The sequence below is a fragment of the Rhinolophus sinicus genome, linkage group LG09 (assembly GCF_036562045.2).
Source record: "Rhinolophus sinicus isolate RSC01 linkage group LG09, ASM3656204v1, whole genome shotgun sequence".
NCBI classification, from domain to species: domain Eukaryota; kingdom Metazoa; phylum Chordata; class Mammalia; order Chiroptera; family Rhinolophidae; genus Rhinolophus; species Rhinolophus sinicus.
In genome coordinates this window covers 37,759,311-37,773,720 of record NC_133758.1, presented here as the reverse complement: position 1 = coordinate 37,773,720, position 14,410 = coordinate 37,759,311, and the positions used below count along the sequence as shown (strand labels likewise).

The 14,410-nt window shown below is 40.3% G+C and overlaps 1 protein-coding gene across 4 annotated transcripts in view; it reads right to left on the bottom strand.

Annotated features, from left to right (window-relative positions):
- The window catches only part of KCTD1 (potassium channel tetramerization domain containing 1), a 168,480-nt gene that overhangs the window by 38,493 nt on the left and 115,577 nt on the right, over window positions 1–14,410 (bottom strand). For all 4 annotated transcript variants that reach the window (XM_074340207.1, XM_074340209.1, XM_074340208.1 and 1 more), the window contains exon 2: window positions 2,156–2,334. In XM_074340207.1, coding sequence (XP_074196308.1) covers window positions 2,156–2,334 — 179 coding nt within the window. The remainder of the gene's footprint in view (window positions 1–2,155; window positions 2,335–14,410) is intronic.

The following is a 14,410-nucleotide window of genomic DNA, read 5'->3' as shown; positions in this document are numbered from 1 at the left end:
AACAAGTAAAAATAAACAGGTGAAATTAATTTTAATGACATATTTTATTTAACTCAATATATTATCATTCCAACATGAAATCAATATAAAAAAATATTGAGAGTTTACATTTATTTTTGTACTAAGTCTTTAAAATCCAGTGTATATTTTACACTTAGAGGACATTTCCGTTTGGACCAGCCACATTTGCAGTGCTCATTAGCTCACCTGACTAGTGGCTGTCATGAGACAGTGCAGGTACCAAGAGTACTGAGATGCATGGAATGTGATGCACATCCCGAGGTAGGGCTAGTGAGGGTCACAAAGTAGTCTCTTAGAAATACCCATGGAGAGGTGGCCAGAGGAAGACTCTCCCAATGAGACCCTATTCAAGGTCTTTAATAATATGAAGCACCAGAATGATTAAAGTGGCAAATAATTTGAGAGAGAGGAACTGAATAAACAGAGTCTCTGACACTACCTTCTACCACTGCCAATGGGCCAAGTGATACCAGGGAGATTCCCCAAGGCCAAAAACCCCATAGGGCCTCAGTCAGTGGGAAGAGACCTACCTAGCTCCAATGAACACTAGAAGGAAACCTGCTGCTTACGTCACATGCAAATGGTGTCGTTATTAACTTCCCTCCTGTATGTATCAAAGTTTTAACATCAGATAGAAGCAAAAGGTCATCAGACCAGACCAGGGAATGTTGTTACAGATGAAGATTTACTTTTCAACTCTTATATATGTTTTCTGACTTGCCGCCTAGAATTAAGTGTTCACCTGAAGAGGCACAGTGATTTTCTATTATTGTTGCTGGTATTAGCAGGTTAGAAGAAATGGGAACAGACATTTAAAAAAAAGAACATTACTTATATAATGATATTCTTGCAAATTTTAGCTATCATGTAACATGATTTTGTAGCACCTACTACAATGCACTTAGGGAAGGTGGGGAATCAATAATACTAATAAGTGACTGATATGATCATTCCATTTAAGAATATATAGTTACTTTGGATAACTGAATAGATATCTATTTTTAAAAAATCATTTCATTTTGACTGTAGAAATTAAATCTGGAAATCGAGAGGGAAAATATTTCATCTTTCTTCTTCTCAACCTTCACATTCTCTCATAAAATATCAGGTAGTGGAATGAGATTAATCAAACAAAAACAAAACTCCAATCTTCATGCAGTTATCAAGATGACAGTGATTTTTATGTTAGTGCTATCTACTTAGGCTATAAGCTATCTGTCACTTCCTAAGAGGGTCCTGAAAATGCAACTGGTGCCCTTCTGAAGCCCAAGCGGTGTGCTTCCATTTCACATGAGCAGAAACAAGTACAGAAACACACTTTTTCCTGACATCAGGCCATGTGAGCTCATGCCTCCTACCCTATCCACCAGCAGAGCTGGTGAGGATAAATTCCCCTACAGGATCTGGGCATGGCCTCCAAATCTAGGCAGAACCAGGGGGGTTGTCCTGGGGTACAAAGTAAATTGTTTCCTTGGAACTCCTTTAGAAATGAGTGTGTGGGGGCATGGGAGAGGGTATTTCATAAGCATGGTGTATACTGCCTATTTGTAAACCAATCACTGTCTTCATACAGTTTCTATATTTACTTACCTGCCTTGAACTCTCGTGAGTTCCACTGCCCTTCATTTTTTTTTTTTTAAAAACAAGACTATCTTGGCTTCCTGAACTTTTGAATACTGCTTTAAATATATTGTCTCACTGGTAAGTCTCTCTTACTTTTCTTTTTCTCTCTAGTTCACGAGATAGTAGGCCAAGTGACCTGTACAATTCTAAGAACTGATAAGAAAGTATGTTTTAGAAGAAGAGGACAGAAAAAAGGTACGGGGTAGCAATCACTGTCCTTTACGTACTACACTAAAAACATGTGAAGATCTTTGCAGAGTGAAATGTCCCAGAACTCCATTCTTACGTGACATTTTTACGTGTACTTGACTAAGTTATGAGTCAAGCCCTGACTCGTAGAAGGTTTACAGCATGTCCAGGAGCAGCCCTGGTAGCAGGGTGGCCCGCACGGTGCTTTCATGTCCTAAGCCCGGCCCTGGTGAGGCCAGGCTGCTATGCTGGTCAAAAGGAAAACAGTTAGGTCATCAAATACATGCACTCCTGAGCGTGACATTTCTGTTTTTTGGATTACCTTGATTCAGGGTATTTGGTGAGGGTGGCCAGGCTGCTGGTGTACATGTGGCCGCCCACATCGATGTGGACGGGCGCATTGGATTTTGTGAGTTGTGCTGGAGTAGGAATGCCTTGGTTGTTCAGCGGAGATGCAGGAGATCTAGTGATCAGAGGTCTTGACATATTGGGCCGACTGTCCTACAGAGAGACAAGCAAGTTAGACATGTTTTCTTTTTTCAGTGGAGAGAAAGGAAACACATACATCATCAAGAATAAGCCAGTGACTAAAGCTGATATTCATTTGGCAATAAAATCTGGAAAATCAGGAAGCTCTCACTTTTATTATAATGAATGTTAGAAAACCAAATTCTGTAACAAAGAAAAGGAAAACTTCTCATGCTCAGAATCAAGAAGCTGGACTAGTGTTCATTTCAAATCATCCTGAGTCCTATGGTGAATTTTACTAATGGATTCTCACACTTACCAACTGGCAAATGGCATGTAGAGAAGTACCATTCATTCCAAATGAAAAGGTAATCAACACTTAAAGCACATTTAAATAAAACACGTACGCTTTATCCTTCTCTTTGAAAACTTCCTTATTGCAATGCAGTTGGAATACAGACTTTTCAACCCTCGTGTTCTACAAAATGTTTTCCTCGTTTTCTATTTTTCAAATCAGGAAAAAGTGGGCATGACTGGTCTAGCCATCAGCTCACACACGTAAAGCAGGCTTGTAAATAGATACCACAAGTTTCTAAGTCAAAAAATTAAAAAAAAAAAATCTATCCACACTCTACCCATTAGTTCCCTGTTTCTCTCCCTGAAAGACTGTGGGTCTCAGGACCCTTTCAAAAGAATGTATATTAGGACCGGCCTGGTGGCTCAGGCAGTTAGAGCTCCATGCTCCTAACTCCGAAGGCTGCTGGTTCGATTTCCACGTGGGCCAGTGGGCTCTGAACCACAAGGTTGCTGGTTCAACTCCTTGAGTCCCGCAAGGGATGGCGGGCTCCGCCCCTTGCAACTAAGATTGAACACGGCACCTTGAGCTGAGCTGCCTCTTGGATGGCTCAGTTGGTTGGAGCGCGGGCGCTCAACCACAGGTTGCCAGTTCGATTCCTCGACTCCCGCAAGGGATGGTGGGCAGCGCCCCCTGCAACTAAAATTGAACACGGCACCTTGAGCTGAGCTGCCGCTGAGCTCCCTGATGGCTCAGTTGGTTGGAGCACGTCCTCTCAACCACAAGGTTGCCGGTTTCGACTCCCGCAAGGGATGGTGGGCTGCACCCCCTGCAACTAGCAATGGCAAATGGACCTGGAGCTGAGCTGCGCCCTCCACAAACAACTTGAAGCTGAATGGCACCCTCCACAACTAAGATTGAAAGGACAACAATTTGACTTGGAAAAAAGGCCTGGAAGTACACACTGTTCCTCAATGAAGTCCTGTTCCCCTTCCCCAATAAAATAAAATAAAAAAGAGTATATAGTAGTCCCCCCTTATTCATGGTTTCACTTTCCGATGTTCCAATTACCCACAGTCAACCGCAATTTGAAAATATTACATGGAAAATTTTAGAAAGAAAGTTCATAAGTTTTAAACTGTGTGCCATTCTGAGTGGCGTGATGAAATCTCCTGCCATCCTGCTCTGTCGTAATGGGACGTGAATCATCCCTTCGTCCAAGGTATCCAGGCTCTAGATGTTCCCCACCTTTAGTCCCTTTATCAGATGGTCTATTATCAGATGGAGTTATGCGGTATGGCCATGCCCGCGTTCAAGTAATCCTCTTGTACTTAACAATGGCCCCAAAACACGAGAGTAGTTTAAACCTTATCATAGGTACGTGTGTATAGGAAAAACACCAGTACATATAAGGTTTGGTACTATCTGAGTTTTAGGTATCCTGCAGGTAAGTCTGTACCCTCTAATGATAAGTATGTGCTCATGAACCCCGAGCGAGCTGCTCTTCTGTATGCTGGACTTCTTGAAGACACCAAGTTCCCAAGTGGAGCTGAGGCAGATGTCAAGGTACAATGTTTCGTTCCACAGGCAAAGGTACAACGTGAGCCAACGGCAGGAGGAGGAGATCACATGCTGGCCGCAAGAACATGTGAAAGAAACCATACTCTTGAGAAAATGAAATATCACATCCTTCCCATGGACATAATATAAATATTTCAAATACTATCCAAATATAGTTGGCTGCTTCGAGAGCCCAAACCACAGACAAGCCAGGTCAGGTCTCTGGCACTCAGTGAAGGCGTCAAATATTTAGAATCCACAAGTGAGGAATAAGCTAAAATAGCCTTTATGACTGAATTCTGAACACCACAAATATATGCTCAGATTTATAACTTAGCCAGAGAATGTTTTCAAACATGCACACAACGTGTGCCAAAGCCAGTGATGAGGCAGAATAAAGGGATTTTGGAAAATGCCTTTGATGGAGATTACCAAGGGGAAGTCATCTAATTTTTGTGCATAAAACCCAGGACGATAAAATATAAATCTGCAAAACATCATAGATTTTATGATCTGAAACAGCTTTAGGAGTTACCTGGGGTACAACTGTTAGACTACTTAGCATTAGCCACATGTCCAGGCAAGACGGTGAATGCTACCGGGCTTTCTGAAACCCCGCATCTCCTGTGAATGGGGTGGTGTCTGGGTCTTTCCACAAAACGCTGACCATCTGTGTTGTACTTTTCTCCATGCTGAATTAAACAGAGCCCAGAAGCAGTCACAGAAAACGAGTTAAGATTTTATTTCTTCAACTGAGTGGTGGGTTCATGGGTGTTCAATATATTATTCTTTATATGTTCCTGTATATTTTAAACAATGGAAAATAGATATTGAAAAACACAAAGGGATATGTGCAACATAGAAAAACGAAGTCAAAGAGGTACTGGGTAGGGGGAAAGAACCGAAAAACAAAGACACCGTTGGTAGGAAATGTAAAACAGTTAAGGGTCAGAAATGTTAAAAGTTGCATTTTACAATCTGGATGACAGAAAACACGTATTTCCTTTGAAAAGGCAATCATATAACGTCTACTTTTAAGAGATACATACTACCTGACTTCCTTTTAGAAAATGATTTCCTGGCTAAAGACACACACCCCACACACATCACCCTCCGTTATAATTCAGCCCATCACAGCACTGCAGGGTCTGTACTAGTTGTTCAATTGGACGCATTCTATATCCTGCCTGAGGGTGCTTGGGCGAAAACGAACAGATTTGCAGGGTTAATAGTGTAGTTAGACTGTGACCTCATTCAGCACAGCTCTAACACTGCAAGGTCTATCTAGCAGAAAAAGCATAACTGATCAGTTGAAGGATTCCAGATTTGTCAGAATATACACCATTTACATTGTAAATCATAAATGTATGGATATTGTTAAATTTAAAATCAAACCAGTGTTTCTTTGGCTGGGGAGTGGGGATTAATCCTTAAGGGCAAGGAGGGAGTTTCATGATGGCTGGGCTCGGGCTGACTCTAGTAAGACTGTGAAGTATTAGAAATGGTCTCTGGTGAGCTTTCCCATCTCTTCTCCTAGACTCTCTCTTTCCATCCTAGTCTGTCTGCATCCCCTTAGTTCAGATCACTTCTAAGGCATTAACTGGTATTACCTAACAGAGTCAAGGGTTTCCCAATCAGTATTTTCTGTATTGGGGTGGGCTGAAAGCACTTTTAAAATCCACAGGCTGGGGTTGGGGAGGCTATTTGGGGCTGGAAGGTCTTGGTGCTTATAGCAGCCACCTCAGTAGTTACTGCATCCACTCTAGATGCCTCGCTGAACACACTTCTGGAACCCCCTTCCCTCACCTGTGACTGGAGCTGACACTTTTCTTCATCTGGGCACTGAGGTCCCAGATGGGATGCCTGTTCCTGCAGCAGTCATGTCCCTACCAGCCGGAGGATGAGACCAATGCTCAGAATGGCTGACTGAGCATTGCAGAGAACCTGGGCTCTCACTGACGTTGTTGAGACACCGAAACAAAGAGACTCGGAGCCTCCTAGTCTAGATTTCCTGTTGCTTGGGCAAATACATTTATTTTTAAAGTGAATTTGAGTTAGGATTCCTGTTACCTATTCTGAAAGAATACCCTGCCTTCCCATGGCTGCCTTTCTGTGAGGTCACTTGGCTTGGTGAGACCTGGCCCGTGATGCCAAGGACAACTGCCTGATGATAGATGCAGCAGAACTTTCTATCATATTATCGCCATTCTTCAATTCTACTTTCCCATCTGTCCTTCCCTAGAATCACTCACCCCTTAGCATCTCAGTTTGCCTATGTCTTTCAGTATTACTTCTGATTAAATGAAAACCACGAACTTTAACCAGAAAGGGTGTGCAAACATCTTAGATGTGCCATCATCACTACGGAGGAAACTGCTCAGAGCACTGATGTATACTCTGAAAGGTGTCCAGACAGAAAGTCGTCTCTAATAAACCCCTTTCTGGAACAGACTCCACACTCAGGCGGGAGGAACCCTGCCCTAACACTAAACTACGGGGTTACTGCCCCTTCCTTGTGCAGCCCTTGGTTCCTTCCTTCCCCATTATTTATGAACAGCTCCTAAGTGCCAGGCACTGTACCACGGGGCGGACATACAACAGCGAGCATGTCAGATGGCTCCTTGGCCTTATCAGGCTTGCTGTTCAGTGTGAGAGAGAAGCCAGAAAACAAGCAACTACTAAGAAGCCGAGGAAGGCCAGGTTACTATGGTAGCTTAATTGAGAAAACACATAACCCAGGCTGGAGGTCAGGGCATGGAGGAGAGTGGGGCAGCTTTCCTGGAGATGGTCTGAGCTGAGATCTGATGGATGAGACGTCCGCACACAATGGGAAGCTGGAAGGAGAATTCCAAGCAGTCTTGCCAAAGCCCCAAAGTGAAAGAGCACGTGGAACATTCTAGAAATTAAAAGTTCAGCAGATTGTGAGAATGCTCCCACTTATTTTTTTCCCCAAGGCGGGGGGCGGTGGCGGCTAATGCAGGGAACAGAAGCTTATAACATCATCTGAGAACCACAGAATTGCAGTTGATCTTTGAACAACACGGGTTTGAACTACACAGTTCCACTTATATGCAGATTTTTTTCAATAAATACCTGCACTGTGTTTGATCTGTGGCTAGGAGTCCGCAGATGCAGAGGGCCAACTGAATGCACTGATGTACGCCATTTTCTATCGGGGACTTGAGCATTCTCAAACTTTAGTATCTGTGGGGGATCCTGGAACCTACCCCCTATGGATACTAAGGGACAACTTAAGTTTTGGGGGGGTCAAAAGTTATACTAGTGTTTTTGACAGAGCAGGGGTCAATGCCCCTAACCCCGACCTTATTCAAGCCTCAGCTGTAAATGATAATTTACAGTGAAAAAATAAATAAAACACACCATAACATCCTTATGTCTGGAAAAGAGGAAGAAAAAGAGGAAGAGAGCTAACAGCCACCTTCCTAAATAGCACTGTCTAAGAGAACTTTCTGCAATAATGACAAAAACCTTCTATATGTGCGCCATTCAGTATGGTAACCATGAGCTATATGTGGCTCTCTGAGCATTTGAGGTATGGCTAGTGAAAGTGAGGAACTGAATTTTTAATTTAATTAATTTTAATTTTAATTTCAGTAGCCACATGTGGCTAGTGGCTATCATACTGGACAGTATGGTAAACTCTGCTTGAATTTTTGTTAATACATGGAAACCCAAGTGATGACAAATATGAACTGATCACTCGTGGAAATGGAGAGGCAGTGGGGTTTTAGAACTGAATACAAATGGTTTACGACCCCACAACACATGCATTTGCCTCTTTCCTTCCAACACTATTTCTCCTTCTTTACTGATTTTATGAAAATAAAAGAAATTAATAGCCACACAGTGAGGAAAAAGAATGATGTTGCACACACAACATCTATGGGTCTCACAGAGAGAGAACTGGGACAAGACACCAGACCCAAAAGCACATTCTGCAGGGTTCCATTCACACAAAGTTCCAGACAGCAAAATGAATCTGATGACAAAACTCAGAACGCTGGCCACCTGTGGTGGGTAAGGAGCCTTCTGGAGAGCCAGAAAAGTTCTACATCTTGATCTGGGTGGTGACATAGTTGTATCCACATGGGCACCTAAGATGGATTTACCTTGTCTAAGTTCTTGTCTAAGTTCTACTGAAAAAGAAAATAAACCAAAAATAATCCTGGAAAAAAACTCCTCCAACAAAACATTTTACTGTTAAGATACTCATTTAAATTTGTGTGAAATGTTGACTTTTTTTAAAAGCCAAAAAGATGTTTATTATTTCCTCTCATAGGAGTCACCAAATGTGACTAAAATACTCTGACATGAAACAGTGCCTGAAATTTTATTTCTAATTCTTCTTTACCCCATTTCTATCCTGGATGGATTTTCCAGGCCTGTTGATCAGTTTACCTTTAACATTCCCATTTCCCAGCTGCCTTCAGTCTGTGGCTTCCTTGGAGCTTAATCATCCATCTCACCTACCTAACAGAGCGGCAATGATTTTTTTGGTAGGAGAATCCTTCCAGGGATTTGACTCCAGGCATCTTTCAAAGAAGCTAAGGAAAAAATTTGCCTCCTAAATCTAACCTAGCTGTGTGCTGTTCAAACAGGAGCCCCAGGGGCACTGCCTTGAATAAATGAGCTGAAGTTTGAACTGAAAGTCTTAATGACTTTATTTGTTAAGAATGCCTTACGACACGTCTTCACTATCAAGTTGAACTATATTACCTTTTTCGCTGGGAAAAGAAACAGATTTCTTAGGGATATTTCCAGAAAAGCACGTCAATAGTAAAATGCTTATGTATATTATTTTATATTGTAATTCATATCATTCAATACAGCAGCAAAGGAATTTAATACAAATCATACCTTTCCCACAAATTTCAACCTGGGTTTAAAACACATGTATTTATCTCTTTCTCTCCCCCCTCCGCCCCCACACCTCATACTCAAGTAGCGTCTATATAATTTGGAATGCTTGGAGAATGCAGTGTTCTGATTAATTATATTTTCTGATAGTAGGCCAACCATTTTTAGGGCATGCAAACTGTAATCAAAGTATCATAGGCCAGGATCCTGCTTCTTGGGATGGTAATTTGTGGTTGCCTTGGGAATGTTATTTTAGGACTGACACAATCCTATTGGACTCACAATAATGGCTCTTGTAGAAAAACATCACTATACTGACCAGTTACCTAATCGTATAACAAGACTCTCAACCACAATATCAATGTATTTTGTAAGAGGCCTCATTTGTTTCTTTATTCAAGTAATACTTATCGGACTCCCATCATAAGTCAAGCTCTACGGTCTCTATTGACTAAATAGAATAATGACCCTGAAGAAAGAAAAAAAAATTTTCTTATAATTCCACGAATTAAAAAAAAAAAAAAAAAGCCCCAGCTGTGCTTCAAAATTGATGAGTACTGTACATATAATTTATTTAGAGAAGGGTTCCTGTCAACTCTGAAGTAAGCAGAGAATTAGAATGAAAAGTCTTCTGAGCATCCAAATTTGATATCTTCAATTCACTTTATTCACAGGAGCCCCCTTCAAACTCATAGAACCTACTTACTCTTAATTCATACATTCATAACAAGTGTGGTCATTGGTTTCCTAGGCCATACAAAACTCATCCAAAAGTAAGTCATTCCAAAACCAAACCCCAGACTAACAGATCAGAAAGTACATACCATAGAGAAGAAAGATTTCTGCCTGAAAATAGTAAAGCAAAACATTTTTTTTAAGGTAAGACAACTTTCACACTAGATAGCTGGAAAAGTCACCTATGCGCAACACTCAGCGGGTACAGGAGAAGGAGCCCTGGCTTTTGGAATCTGAAGACCTGGTTTGAGCTCAGGATCAGCCTTGGCGTCATCCTCAAGAAGTTACCAAACCTATCGGACTTTAGTTTCCTCATCTCTAAGACAGGGATGAATCTTCCCACCCTACACAGAGGGAAAGCCGGCAGCTGGTAAGTTATTTCATTGTGGGGTATAGATAAATAAAAAGAAAATAGGACAGAGCCTAACAAGATGCTAGTTATGGGCTTTGGACAAAGTATGTGAAAGGAAGTAGAGGATGAAATCATTACAGCAGGTTCAGAAAATGAAATGGCGCTTGAACTGTATTGATCTTTCTTTTCAGGTCAAAATCTTAATTTCACAGCTCTGAAAAAAAAACCAAATAAAAAAATAGGTGGCTTTAAAGTTTCAAAATGACTAACAACTGTGTTAAATTAATCAGCAATTACTTCCTAATCTGAAATAGCAAAATGTTACTCTTCTTACTACTGTTTATCTATTTCAATGGACAGTCTCTGCCAGATCTGAAGTGAATGCCCTCAATGTGCCTTTTTGTTTTTATTTCTTTTTCATAATGAAATACGTATCTGAGAAGTTCCCTTATTCACTTACCAAGCTGAGACCATGAAAAGAACAACTATTTGCCAAAATGTCTCTGCTTTTATTCCCAAAAGGAAAGTGAACTTTAAAAAAGAGAACATTTTGATAGAATTTTGCTGTGTTTTCTGTAGCTGGGTTAATTTTTAAATTAGGTTTCTTGGATATTTTTAAATGCACTTAAAACATCACAAAATATTTTTAGATGCATACTACAGCCCAAGTATAAATGTTATTAATTTAAAAAAATTAAAACATTAAAGTGAAAACATGCTCTGTAAAAGTTCTATGATCCTTATAATGTGGAATTCCCAAATATGAAGTAAGTCTTATTTAAAAATAATGTGCCCTGGATTCATATACTGGTGCATTCCTGGCTATATCAAAGTATTATCTGCCTCCCCCTCCCAATGATTTGTTTAGAAGTGTTAATAAGTAGTTCTCAGAGCATTTAAGGCACAATTTGAGTTAAAAATTTTTTATTTACACAGGAAAAGGCCATTTTTGCAGAAGCATGAGTATGTACAATGAGAAATTCTGGAATTAGATGCCATCGAAATATTAAAAGGGCTAGGACTGGGTGATGATGTTACAGGTAAATTTTGGTTTTGTTTTTATTCTTTTGTATTTTATAATGTTGAATATTTATTACTTTTGAAATAAAAAATGCTATTTTAGAAAATGAAAAAACTTATTGCCCAATTAAATCAATTAGAACATACTCAGCATGCTGCTATATTTTACCTTCACAATCAGGATTTTTTTGGACATTTTTAAATGAAGGACTGAATGAAGAAATACAGAAATGGAACTGAACTTAGGGATAATGCTTTCTTTCCCTTAACTTTCTTTCCAGGGAGGAAATTGTGCAGAAAAGAAAATTAAATGGGCCTCAGGTCATGGTATGTTCATATTTAGCTGACACAGAAGTCTATTTAGTTTGATACTGAAAGAAAGGGGCAGGAGCCTATGGTTTCCACACTGTTGGGAACTATCCAGCCATCAGCCTCCTCCCCCCCCACCCCACCCCTAGCCTCAGGTCCCCTCCATTGCCAGATCTGACACAGCAAGAGCAAGATGATGAAAGCTGTACAGGTATACCTCCTGTGTTTCCAGAAGCCGATGTTCTGCATGTGCTCTCTTGGAGGAAGGTGCACATAGCAGCAACAGTTGGCAATGAAGCAGTCTCTAGAGCTCTCAGAGGGCCTTCTAGTCTGAAACCAGAAACCTCTGCACAATGTTAAGTATTATCACCATTTCACAGAGAAGGAAGTTGACGCTGAGGTCAAGTGGCTCAGCCTATAATTATCTCGTAATGAATTTACTGTGATAGTTACATGCTAGCCATTGCGTACCAGGATGGGGTTACCACTCTCCATTACTAGGCTACCCGCGCTCTGGCTTTCACAAGAAAAGGGATAGATTTGCCTTGAATCATCCGCATTCTTTCACTCAGTCTGTTCTGAGATGAACCCAACTGGTTGGACGGTCACTGGTCAAGCAGAAGGCAGGAGCCAGCTGGCCCAGGAAGTGAGCTCCTCCCCACACCATGGACCCTTTATTTCCCCACCACAGAGAAGTGGCATTTTATTTACTCCCCTAACTGCTACTCCTAGATGTTAACAACAGGACACATCTGCCTCTAAATAAGACAATAAACTTGACTTATTGACTTCTTGGATGCGGTCGTAAAAATTCCTTATCCGACAGTGTCAACAGCTCAATTCCTTCTAACCTTAAGTGAGTCCCTGGGAACTTCCTCTTAGGGATTCTTAGATGTCTATTGGCCTGAACTTTTTGCATAAAAAAAAAAAAAAAATTAAGATACACAGGTTTGTAAATATACTGGCTGACTCTAACTTACACAGTAGCTGTGTTCAATAAGTTCATTTGCTGTGGTTCATTCATTTAGAAAATATTGGCTGGCTACACTATTTGGTGCTGGGCTGGACACTGCAGAAGTAAACTATTCCGGGAGTTGAGTCTAATTTGTTATTAGCCATACGCACAGGGAAATCCTGATGACAAGAGATCCCTATGTAAATAAAAAAAATAAATCAAATTATGCTTTAAATGCTCTGAGAACTACTTATTGACACTCCTAAGTGAATCATTTTGGAGGCAAACAATATTTTGGTATAGCCAGGAATGCACCCTTCTTGGTTATATGAATGCAGGACACATTATTTTTAAATAAGACCTACCTAAATTTGGGAATTCCACATTACAAGGATCATATTCCTAACTTTGACCCAATTACCTTTTAAAGAGGAAACTAGCTGCAGTGCTTCTCACAGTGTTGATATCAATAGAGGTTTCTAAATTCAGAAACGTTTTCCCCAGGATGTGAGAAGGCAGAGACCCAAGTTTTAGCTGGGGCCATGTCACTGATGAGTTATGTGGCCTTGGCAAATTATTTCATCTTTCACTGCAAGTTTTCCCATTTATAATATATGCAGTTGAATTAGTTGGTCTATAATGCTTTTTGCAGTCTGGATTTTTAATAATTCTGTGATTTTAAAAAGTTTAAATGATAGAGATTCAAATGTCTTAAGAAAGTTAGCATTTTAGGAGGTCTGCATTGGACTTTAAAATTCCTTTGTATGAAAGGAGAACTGGTCATGAAATGAAAGGCATTCCAAGAGTATGAGTGAAAAAAATAAAAAGATACCAACAAAGAGATACTTCTTAACAATCACAGCATTTTCTCTAGCTGATTAGGAAGATTAAATTTTAATCACTACTGCTTTTTATTAGCCTTCACTGACAGGAGGAAATGGCCAATAAAATATGGTACTTAATGAGCCTACTTCAGAGAGATTCTTTACTTAGTATTGTTTTATTGGAATATTATTTATTTATATTTTGCATTGTTCTAAAATACTATCGCGCTCTAAAAGCAGCTTATTTTAGATTCCCCTACGAAATAGAAAAAGAAAATGTTTTAGTGCTGAAAAAAAGGATGCTTTTTAAGAAAGTGAGAATCTCTTATAAGCAGACTGTGTCATCTTTTCAAAAAGACATATTAAGTAATAAAAAAAAATTGGGACGTCTGAGGGAAGTAGTCTCAATGTTTGCGCACCAGTTCCAGTGGGTGGTGTGTCATGCTGAGCGGCATGCCAGAGGTCTAGTGGTTTGCCAAAAATGCTTCTGCTAGGTGAAATCTGGTGTTAGGTGGGATCTTTATCCTCATAGATGCAAACTGATTTTCTTCTGGCTCTTTGGGTCATCCTGGTTCTAAGTTACATTATTTCCAATTGAATTACATTATTCCCATTTGAACTGGTACTAAATAAAAGTGGAGGTAAATCAATGGGCCACTTTGGCTCTGCTCCTGACGTGGCCAAAGCTGGATCTGCCAGCAGTCATCTGTGGCCAGTGACCCTGGGTGCCCAACAGTGCCTGCAGCTGAACTGCTGGCCCTGGAATGAGCACAGTAGACTTGTTTCTCGGATTTTTTAGAAGGGACATTGATTGATGAAACTTCCTGCTTATAAACTGATGGGGGGAGGAGATAGCATTGAAAGCACAGATTAGGAAGAAGGCAAATGAGCAGTAAAGACAGCAGCGAGGCAATCATCCTCTTTGGTATTTTATTGCAATGAGCTATACTTTACAATTTTCACCCTGTAAAGGAGACATCTGTGTTCTTGGAGAAATATCTTAAAATACCAACAAGAGTGAAAAAACAAACCAACTTTTTAAAGATCAATCTGAATGGTGAGAAAAGGATGGTACAAAAAATGGAAATGCATTAGAAGAAAACCATACCTGGAATTTATATACCACACGCCACCTTACTGCATACGAAGTAGTTATCTATGCGATACCAGAATTCCGAAGA